At 42.6% G+C, this 10404-nt stretch overlaps 2 protein-coding genes and 1 long non-coding RNA gene across 4 annotated transcripts in view; 1 reads left to right on the forward strand and 2 right to left on the reverse strand.

Annotated features, from left to right (window-relative positions):
- Positions 1-1804, reverse strand: part of LOC149268491 (uncharacterized) — a 45404-nt gene extending 43600 nt beyond the window's left edge. The window contains exons 1-3 of one of the 2 annotated variants that reach the window (XR_016270288.1): positions 1673-1804; positions 932-1584; positions 232-581 (exon numbers count right to left, since the gene is read on the reverse strand). This is a non-coding gene — a long non-coding RNA (uncharacterized LOC149268491). Of the gene's footprint in view, positions 1-231; positions 582-931; positions 1585-1639 lie in introns of both variants that reach the window. The other variant, XR_016270287.1, reaches the window with a different exon arrangement.
- LOC108615640 (antigen 5 like allergen Cul n 1-like) lies at positions 947-4622 on the forward strand. The gene is made up of 5 exons (XM_089470151.1): positions 947-1102; positions 1169-1563; positions 1624-3292; positions 3379-3908; positions 4033-4622. The coding sequence occupies exons 1-3, from the start codon at positions 947-949 to the stop codon at positions 1883-1885; spliced, it is 813 nt and encodes a 270-aa protein (XP_089326277.1). The 3' UTR covers positions 1886-3292; positions 3379-3908; positions 4033-4622.
- Positions 4623-5549: 927 nt separating this feature from the next.
- On the reverse strand, positions 5550-10328 carry BBS9 (Bardet-Biedl syndrome 9). Its single transcript, XM_018010258.2, has 9 exons — positions 10075-10328; positions 9537-10010; positions 9351-9484; positions 8626-9293; positions 8291-8556; positions 8004-8238; positions 7731-7897; positions 7176-7305; positions 5550-7108 (listed from the first exon to the last, which is right to left on the reverse strand). Exons 1-9 carry the CDS (start codon positions 10326-10328, stop codon positions 6554-6556), a joined length of 2883 nt encoding a protein of 960 aa, XP_017865747.1. The 3' UTR covers positions 5550-6553.
- Between the last annotated feature and the right edge of the window lie 76 nt (positions 10329-10404).

Below are 10404 nucleotides of genomic sequence, written 5' to 3' on the forward strand. Positions count from 1 at the left end.
ACACCCACATTGGAGCAACTCTCTTAGATGCCCGATCCCAAATGAACTTCATTCAACTTTGTTTGAATCAAATTAATGGGTTAATTTTCTCGGAAGACAAATATGAGTTGAATGTACTCGTACTATATTAAAGTTTTTACCTCAATTACATGCTTTAAACATTGTGTTGAACTTGAATCTGATCTTAGTTTATATGACAAAAACATAAGAGGCTTTTTAATCCAGACTTACCCAAAATGTCCAGCAGTTCGTGTTTGGCCAACGCGTTGATTAGACGCTTTTTTTTGTAACTATTAAGTGTAGCTAGAGGATTATGTTAATAATATTATAAAACACGATTAAACACAGTTTAATTCCACTTGATAAATTGAATTTAAATTAAACACGAAAAACACTTGTCTAATTGCTCGCGTCGATCCACCTACTAGCTATCGATAACTAGCGTTAATCATTTCTTCGTTCAGCTTGCCAATTGGACTATCGACATCCTATTCGTGCGATAAGTGTGAGGATATATCGTTTAAGGCCTTGCCAACACACATAAAAGTTGTACATTTAACTCTTCGTGCAATGTAGTCTGACTGAAAATATACAATAAAACATCTTAATCAATTAATTTATTAATTACACATTAATAAATATAAAGGATATGGCTAAAGAATTTCGAGCGATCGTAAATAAATCAATTGTCAGGTTGACTGCAAGTTCAGGCTGCGGTTAGCTTAATCACCCGTGACGTCACTTCACACATTTAAACCGTTAATGCGTTTTCAGTTGATTGCAATAAAGACTGCGCGACCTGCCTTAAGCGACACTTCGGAATATGTGATATGGATGCTCAGTATATCCAAAAATAAAATTCGATTTCGGATCGTTTTCATATAAATATTTCGCCTGCACCTGACAAAATTAACATTTTCAAAACACTTACTGCAACAGCCAGAACATGACTCGCAGGATTCAATTGCCGCTGTCGCTGCTGCTGCTGCTGCTGTTGCTGTTGCTCAACTTTGAGGCGGAGCTTGTGGCCGGCGAGTTTTCCTGGTGCGATCCTCAATTGTGCAATGAGGGCACCCGTCATGTGGCCTGCAATAATACGGGCGTAAGTTCTTAGCTCAGTTCTTGACTCAACAGTGGAAATAAGGATTCGTTGTTTTTTTCTCTGCAGAAATTCAACGACTCTTGCTCTGAGGATGCAGTTATGATCAATTTGCAGCCACATCGTGACTTCATTCTGGCCGAGCACAACAAGCGTCGCAATTTCATAGCCGCAGGACATTTGCCGGGCTACTATCCTGCCGCTCGCATGGCTACCATGATCTGGGACGAGGAGCTGGAATACTTGGCCACCTTGAACCTGAAGACATGTGACCTAGAGCACGACGAGTGCAATAACTCGTATCGCTTCCGCAATGTCGGCCAGAATCTCTGTGGCGTCGATAGGCCACGCAATGCGCCACTAGATGTGCGTGGCATTGTGGTGAACTCGATGGGGCTGTGGTTCGGCGAGTACCCACTGATCGACAGCAGCTACATCACCCAGTTCCGAGTGGCCAGGCATCTGTGAGTTATACTTTGATAGTTCTACAAATATTTCAAGTTACTAAGGTCATTTATTTGCAGTGATAAATATGGACACTTTGCAGAAACTGTCGTAGATCGCAATACGCACGTCGGCTGTGCCATGATGCGCTTCACCAATCCGCAATATCCCTTCCTCTATATCTACAACATGGCCTGCAATTATGCCAGCACTTATGCGGTGGGCGTGCATGTGTACAAGGTGGGCGAGCCTGCCTCCGAATGCTTGACAGGTGCTAATCCCAAGTATCCCGCCTTGTGCTCCATCAAGGAACAATACAATCCTAATTATAATGAATATTGATTAAAGCGATTACCAAAGATATGAGAAAACAAAAAATGATTTCTTGCACTCTCTTCCGGCTGAGTCCGATTTCAGAATTTTTGTTTAAAGCTTCTTCCTCCAGCTGCTTATTCACTTGTACCCGTTTCCGTCCGAAATAAGCTGTTGCTGCGGCTTAATGCTAATGATTATAATTTTTTAAAACATCATTTAAACCGCACGCGACACAAGATGTGAAAAGTTCGCAGCTGCACAGTGAGGCAAAACGGCATTGAATTCGAATGAGAAGGCTCGATTTAAATCAAATGCAAAAGTCAACGAGTCGTAATTTATATTTTTGAATTTTATATAACAATGAATTTTATAATATTTATTTAATGCACCAAATTAAGTGTTGACAACCATATCATTGATTTATTAACTTTTTTAATGAAAAAAAAAAAAAACATTTTCGCGATTTTATAATATATGAAGAGAGTGTACTGTATTCTCTGGGTTAATCTGAGAAACAAAAAATGAACTTATGTAATATAATTGATATATAATATATATGATATTGAATCGGAATCTTGATATCTCAATACAATGCTACTCAACAGAATGAGGTTTTTCCGAAAGCTTGGAAAGTAATATCTCTCCAACGAAAACTTCGATGTGAATGAATTAAATTTTGTTAAATACAAAAATGAATCAGTTATGACAAGGAATCTTTCAGTCGTATATAACTTTTTGTATATCTATATATATAAAAGAAAGTTGTGTAAAAGTGAAGACCGCTTATAACTTGATTTGGGCTGAACCAATTTTCATGGTTTTTGATTTGTTGGATTTGTCTCCGCAACGAGTTTAGTATAGGGTCTTAAAAATACTGAAAAAATTTGCCGAATACTTGAAAAACGCGGTTTTTTCCCCAAATGTTCAAATTTTTTTTATACCCAGTAGGCTTGGTAACAGTGACAGTTTTGACAATAGTGTAGAAGTAAATAAACAAATGTAGTCAGTCAGTCTACGGTCTCCTGACCTCGAGCAGACCTGACTATTCAAAAAAAAAAAAAAAAAAAAAAAAAAAAAAAAAATTCAAATCAAAAGGAAAAATATTTCAAATCAAAAATCTGCAAAAAATCAAAAGATTAAAACCTGACTGTTCAAAAAATAAATAAAAAATTAAAAATTCGAAATTAAAAAAAAAAAAAGGTAATTATTAAAAAGTGTATTTTTGGCTTTTTATATTTTCGGACTTTTAAACTTTATAAATATTTCAAATCAAAAATCTGCAAAAATTAAAAAAAAAATCAAAAGATTAAAACCTAACAATCAAAAATAAATAAAAAATTCAAAATTCAAAATTCGAAATTAAAAAAAAAAAAGTTAATTATTAAAAATTGTATTTTTGGACTTTTACAAAAGCTAAATATCTCGAAAGTTCAGGTATTTGTTTGTCTCAAACATAAATTTGTGTAAATAATTTATATTTATATTTCTCGATTGTTTTATATGGTTTTGTGCGAGGGCAGTATTACTATTAATAAAAATGCCGCGTCCTAGAAGATCTAATCTTTCCCGGCGGACCCATAATGCAATTAGGCAACGGAATAGCGCGAGTCAATTATCTGACGAAGAGCGAGAAATCGCCCGAGAAAGGCTCCGCGTTAGTACCCAGGGAAGAAGGGCCTTAATTCGTGCTTCTCAAAGAGAGGCAGCCCGTGAAATGGCAATAAGAAATGGTTCAAGGATTGATTTGAATCGAGCAGCGTTTCGATATGATTGCACCATTGATTACAGCTTGAATCGTTTAGTTTGCATTGGTCCAATGGACGTTGTTAGCTAGCATTGTGGCGCATTGAAGTTTGCTGGTGAAACGCCCGGTTTGTGCTGCCTTAGTGGTAAAGTGACATTGCCATTAGCGGTCACCATAGCCATTGCGTTCCCTGCTTTATGGCGAAACACTAGAATCACGACATTTTCTAGCGAACACTCAAAAATACAATGCCTGTTTCCAAATGACATAATTTGGGGCGGAAAATATTGGAGACGGATATTTAAGGTAATTTACGTTAAAAATTTTATTTTCTATGACTGCCAAAAAAAAATTTTGAATAATGTAGTTTGTTAGATTTCTGTAAATAGTGTTTGTAAATATAACTATAACTATGGCTTTGAATTTAAAGATTCAAGGCCAGATTTGCCATCGCATTGGATCATTGCAACCTATTGAAGATGCACAGCAAAAATTCTTGCAAATATACTTCATGGGCAATATGGAAGAACAACTTGACCGGCGTCAAGAAATGAACACAGCTATGAAAAGAGCAATTCTCCATGATTTGCATGCTTAGAAATTTAAACCAACCAAAACTGTGCAATGGAACGCGTTTGGTGATAAGAAAACTGATGAGCAATGTGATTCACGCGTTGATACTCAAAGGAAAATTTAAAGATGAGGAAGTTCTTATTCCTAGGATTCCGATGAGCTCAACAGATATGCCCTTTGAATTTAAACGAATTCAATTCCCGCTTCGTCTTGCCTTCGCCATGACGATCAACAAGTCACAGGGCCAATCTTTGACTATTTGTGGCCTCAATCTAGAAAATGCGTGTTTTTCTCATGGTCAATTGTACGTGGCATGCTCACGTGTTGGCAAACGATCCGCATTATTTGTTCTTGCACCCGACCAAAAAACGAAGAATGTCGTTTACAACAAGGTGCTTGAATGAAAATCCGATTAATAAATTTATCAGTGTATCCCAGCCTGAACAACATAGCTTTCAACAATTTTTTACCTAGAAATAATATAGAGGGCAATGCAACGTTTGCCGGGCCAGCTAGTATTATATATACTATACTGACTCGGAATTTTAATTTCCAATATGCCTTAAAATTCGACATGTTTTTATCTCTAATTTAATATTTCTCTACATGTGATTGACCCAATCGCGCGCAGTTCTTATCAAAACCGCAAATAAAACAAATTTTAATTTATAAAAGTTGTCTCTCATTTCGGGCGTCAGTTATTAATTAGTACAGAACACACAGACAACAGATCGCAGGCCGCATAATGACTCAAGCTCGTTTATTTTTTTAATTTCTCAGTCAGCCAAAACCTAGTTGAACCGCAGGTCAAGTTCAAACTTTATTTAGGTTAGGGTAGGAGGCAACAGCCGGTTAACTCTAATATAGAAATCCAAAAGCTATCCACATTAGAGGAACTACCTGCGCAAGATCTGATTGATTCGCTTGGAAGCAAATCAACTCTCAACATGCCATAAAACATACATTCCAGCAGTACTACCTTACGCCCTGCAGCCCATCCAATTTGAATGCATTATCTACTTGATGAAATGGCTATGCACATAAACATAAACATGAGCCACTCGCAGAGCAGAGCCAGAGCAGCTCTAGGACTGGGCAGGGAACGACTCCAGCTTGGCTGGTAGATGTCGACATTTCTCACTCAATTCTGGCCAATTTACGAGGCATTGTTGAGCCTGTGGCTGGTTAAACTAAACACAACTGGAGCAGCGTCCATAAAACTGGCGGCCACATGTGTGGGATTTGGATTGTGAGGCACAGGCCACACAACTGTCAGGGGATCACGGCCCACACGTTGCATGCCAGACGCAGCGTCTGGCCAGGCAGCCACTCAACCAGGCGGACTGCAGCTGGGCCTGGAACAATGCGTGTGTAAACGTGTAGCCATATCTCTGACTTTTATCGTGTTTTATCTGCAACGATGCATCATAAACGAGTTCGCATACATACATATATACATTCATATATGCAAACCCTCGCCCACATGACTAGAACTTCGGTGGCAGACCAAAGCCATTCCAGTTCTGTAGCCATCAAAGCCACGGATCAGCATGCAATCAAAATTAATCCATTGCATTGATAGCTTACACATTAATGCATAGGAATTAAATAAATTTTTAAACACATCATAAAATAAATTACATTAAAACAACTTTAAAGTTTTTATGTCAAAGCGTTTTAATTAATTTAAGCTATTTTTGTCTTAATGCTAATTCATAAAAGTCCAAACATACATTTACTATGTATATTTTATGTATATAAACATATGTGTGTGTATATATAGGATACATTTCTTAAATTTAAAAAGCTTCTACTAAGACTTGTCAAGCTAGTCCAAAGCTTCTGATAATAAAGAAAATTTCTCAAGTTTTCTTTAAGTAATACACCATACGAAGTCTCTATCAGAGACTTGGGAATTACTGTTACACACGCGATATCTGAGTCCTTCTGTTGATATAAATATATGTGCATATATGTATATATATATATTTTCTAGGTTATATGTATCTATATGTGTCTTTGTACACATCATATAAACTGCTTTGAATCAGCGCTTCATCTGATAAAAAAAAAGTGAACTCTTTTAAACACTTTCCATATCAAATTAGGCAGCACTTTATCAGAAAATATATTTGTTTATCTTGTTATACATCGATGCATTTTACGCTAAAGGCAAGAATAGATAGACAAACATATATACACATACATATAGTCTGGCATACTTGAACTTGAATCAAGGTCTAAGGTTGCATTTCATGTTAAACACGCAATCAGCTCGAATAGCTTTCACTGTTTTTCTGTTCAAGCTAAGTACAGCTCACAGCTTGTCACATTTCACACACATATTTCACATCTGATCGACTTTTGTTTGCTTGGATTTACCACCAAATGCCCAAATCGCTGAACAGCTCCTCGGTGGTGGGCAGCTCGAAATCCTCGTTGACCCACTCAGAGCGTTTGCCTTTCCTTTGCTCCCCTTCGCTGCCATCGGCACCGGCTGCAGCGGGGCCATAGTCCTTGCGATAGCCCATGTCCCGCAAGTCGTCCTCGTCGTATTCCTCCTCATCCTCCACAGCCTCCAAGGAGCTGCTCAAATTGGGATTGCCTGCACGCGGCAGAGTGGATTTTTTCTCACCCAGCATGCGCTGCATGCTTCCAATCTCGTTCACCTGATGCGCCGGCTGCAGCTGCTCAACTGCTTGCTCCGTGGCTGCCGCCTGCTTTGCCGCCTGCTCATCCGTTGAGGACGAGGCTAGGCGCACAATGCGATCGAACAGCGTCGCGAAGTGACGCCTAAAGCGGCTGTAGTCAAAGCTATCCCTGTTGCTAGTGTTGCCATCGAGCAGGCCATGCGTTGATGTCGACTTGGAGCGCATCAGCGGTCCAAAATGATGCAGCATATCAATGCCAGGCGCCATAGATTCCTCCCAGCTCTAAGGAAACAGATATTTGTATCCGTATATCCTATTTATAGATATGCGTCATGCGTTTACTACCCACCAATTCAGTCCAGTCTTCTACAGGCACGCTCAGCACCGCGTTGACAACGTTCACCACACGCTCCTCCAGGTTCAATGCATGAATTATCCATTTGGCCAAAGCTACGGCGCAGTTGAGGTCGCTGCGCTGCCTGGACACGCGCCGAACAAACAACAATAAACAATAAATTTGTCAATAAGTACACCTACACTTGTGCACAGTGGCTAAAAGATAAGTTCAACCACTAGATTAAAAAAAATTGAATCGAATCCAGGCAACGTAGTCTAATAAAATATAAAATATAACTAAAATAAAATGTTATATATAAAGTAAATATCCTATAACTAAATTGAATTTTCAATTATAGATATAATAATATTCTATAAGAATCAAAAGAATAATAAGATCATATGTATATACCAAGTTCAGTTCAGATCTCGGAGAGTTTAAAAATCTCTGCATTAAATTAGTAAATCTCACTCCCATAATTAATGTAAACAATCTGTAAATATCTCTCAGCCACTGTACCCACTGCGTGGGCTGGTGAGCTCCAATTGGTCGTTTAGACATGTTTACCTGTGCTCGTCCCGCCGTATTTCAACCAATTTGTCTCCCTCCAGTATCAGGTGGTCGTAGTTCGCCTCAATTTGCATGGTAAGAGTCTCCTTGGGCTCGCTCTCCGTTTGTTCCTGTAGTTGGCGCTGTAGTGTTTTGAACTGTTGCCATAGCTCCTCCAATTGTGCCTGCAGAGCCATAACAATGAGCACTATTAATTACCCACTCTCTCTGACTCTCGCTCTCGCTCTCTCTTTCTCTCTCTCTCTTTATCTCTCTCCCCATCTCACTCACCGTTTGCTTGCGTATATTCTGTTGTGTCTCGTGGTGGACATCGGCGCGATGCAGAATGGGTTGGGTGGGTATAAAGGGGGCGGCCATGATGCGCTCCACACAGCGATTGAGCACGCCGCGCTTGGGCTTTCTCTTGTGCATTTTGAGCAAGCTGGCATCGCTATCCAGCTGCAGGGTGGTGTCCACGATGCGCTCCAGAATCATAGCAAATGTTTCCACACAGTCCGATTGTATTCTGTAAAGAGAGTTACAGTAAAGCACGGCTATGTCAACTGCGCAGAGCTCACCTCAAGCGGTTGGAGTTCTTGGCTGCCACCACAGTGATGACCTCGGTTACTATGTCCAGTCCAGGGCAGAGCAGCTGCAGACCCAGTGCCTGCGCCTCACTATCCTCCTCCAGGAACTCGCCGAAGAAGGTCGCCAGCTTGGGCGGCACATGCTTGCTGGTGATGGTGTAGGTGAGCTTGATGCCCGCCGCCTTCTGTGGCTGGCAGCTGCGATAGAACATGGACAGGGGCAGACAAGCGCTCTGCTGCAGCACACGCGGTATGCCCTGTGGGGGAGCAGGCAGAGATTAGTCGAGTCTAAGGGCAAACGCATCTACACTCATACAAAAACTTACCCTTGGACTAACAAAGGATACAAAGATTTCAACCCGTGTGCTGTGTACGTGCAGCAGCTCAGCCATGTAGAAGTCCAGTGGCAGTTCCTTTGTGCTGCCCGCTGGCACGTCGACCAGGCTGAGCGTTTCCTGGCTGCAGCGCACGCCGTTGGGCGTCTTGATAACCAGCTGCAGTTCCGCCAGTTCGCCCTTGATTTTCAACTTAAGCAAACCCTTGGCCGAGGGCAGCTCCTTGACGGCCACATCGGCCGGCACATCGAGCACCAGCGTGTCCAGATCATCAAACACCTCGCGCTGTATGCTGAAGCTGATCCGCACCTGATCCGCAGCCTGCTGATTAAGCGCGTCCATATCCCGTATGTCCACCGACTCCTTGATCTCATCCTCTAGCTGCTGCAGCTGCTTGTGCGCCTCGGCGAAGCTCAGCTCCTCGATGTTCAGGGGCAGCACCTGAAACTGATACGGCTGTGCGCCCAAATAGCCCACCGTCAGCTGGCCCGAGGCAGTCAGGGTAACAATGCTGCCCGCCAGGCCCTGGACATTGGAGCGCTGAATGGCCACTGGAGCCGGCTGCTGCCACTGGGCGGCCCAAATGATGTTGGCCTCCTCATAGATGTGCAGCTGGGCGGAGTCCGAGACAATGGTCGTTAGCAGGCGCGCGCCGGGCTCTGCAGAGAACGAATCTGTATTCAAGCTAATCCTAGTCTATGCGCATCGCCTCTTACCCCAATAGTAGCCCACGACAAAGCTGTAGAAACACTTGGGCGCATAGTCCAGCTTCAATATAAAATTGAATTTCCCATTGTCGTCCAAGCAGATGAAATTGCGTTCACCCAGTATCATGATGTAGGAGCAGCTTCTGCGGATTATCAACTGTGAAACGAACACATTTCCTAGCCAGACTCACTCACTCCTTTAGCTGGACGACGCGCATGTCCAGGATGCCCTCGCCGATGCACTGCGACCAGATCGGCTGATAGCTGCTCTTGGTGACCAGTGAATGGGACAGATCCTGGTAGCTGTAGCACTGCAGATGCCAGGTGGCGCTCAGCCGAAAGAAGCTATCGGTGCGCTCGCAATAGACCACCGGAGCGGGCAGGCTGCGTTGCCCCGGAAAGCGACACTCATACGAGATGCCGTCCTGCTCATAGAAAGTGAGCGTGCCATCCAGATGCACCACACAGAAGAACTCGCGTCCTTTCACCTGGCCAAAGTGACCCTGGCACATGGAGAAGGCGACACGCTGAAACTTGTGTTCCGCTAGCTGCTGCAGCTTCAGCTGCGTGCCATACTCGGCCAATCCACTCAGCGCCTGCACATTGTAGATGACAAAGGCATTGGGCAGCAGCACGCCCAGCTGATTGACATTCTCGTTGCGCACATTACTGCGAATAAGGAATAGGGGATTACTCCTCTAAAGACTTTGTGTATGTTGAGCAGTTGAGCTACCCGCTGAATTTTCCCGCATATAAACCTAGTATGGGCGTCGTCAGCTGCGTCTCCAGCAGCAAGTCCGTCGCCTCAAATGCATTGCCATGCGGGTAGTAAATACTCAGAGTGCCGGACTGTGAGCCCACAATGATGTAGTCCTTCTCCTGGGCCTCCAGTCCGAAGCGCGCACACAGCAAGCTGGCCACATCATAGTCGCCCACAGTGTCGCCACACTGCGCTGACCACCAGCTGCACACGTTGAACAGGGACATGCTCCACACCGACTGCCAATAGCTTTCAGTATAACCATTCACTGTGGTGCCATGTTGTGCCACCACACTGTTGCCA

The sequence above is a fragment of the Drosophila arizonae genome, chromosome 5 (assembly GCF_054131065.1).
Source record: "Drosophila arizonae isolate 15081-1271.41 chromosome 5, UAZ_ARI_1.0, whole genome shotgun sequence".
In the NCBI taxonomy this organism is placed as follows: domain Eukaryota; kingdom Metazoa; phylum Arthropoda; class Insecta; order Diptera; family Drosophilidae; genus Drosophila; species Drosophila arizonae.

What these genes read in the sequence shown, in the direction of transcription:
- LOC108615640 (XM_089470151.1), top strand. Translation starts at nt 947, where the DNA reads ATGACTCGCAGGATTCAATTGCCGCTGTCGCTGCTGCTGCTGCTGCTG. An exon ending in TGGCCTGCAATAATACGGGC is followed by an intron (nt 1,103 to 1,168) that starts GTAAGTTCTTAG and finishes TTTTCTCTGCAG; the next exon opens with AAATTCAACGACTCTTGCTC. An exon ending in TTCCGAGTGGCCAGGCATCT is followed by an intron (nt 1,564 to 1,623) that starts GTGAGTTATACT and finishes ATTTATTTGCAG; the next exon opens with TGATAAATATGGACACTTTG.
- BBS9 (XM_018010258.2), bottom strand. Translation starts at nt 10,328, where the DNA reads ATGTCCCTGTTCAACGTGTGCAGCTGGTGGTCAGCGCAGTGTGGCGAC. An exon ending in TATGCGGGAAAATTCAGCGG is followed by an intron (nt 10,011 to 10,074) that starts GTAGCTCAACTG and finishes CCTTATTCGCAG; the next exon opens with TAATGTGCGCAACGAGAATG. An exon ending in CGCGTCGTCCAGCTAAAGGA is followed by an intron (nt 9,485 to 9,536) that starts GTGAGTGAGTCT and finishes GATAATCCGCAG; the next exon opens with AAGCTGCTCCTACATCATGA.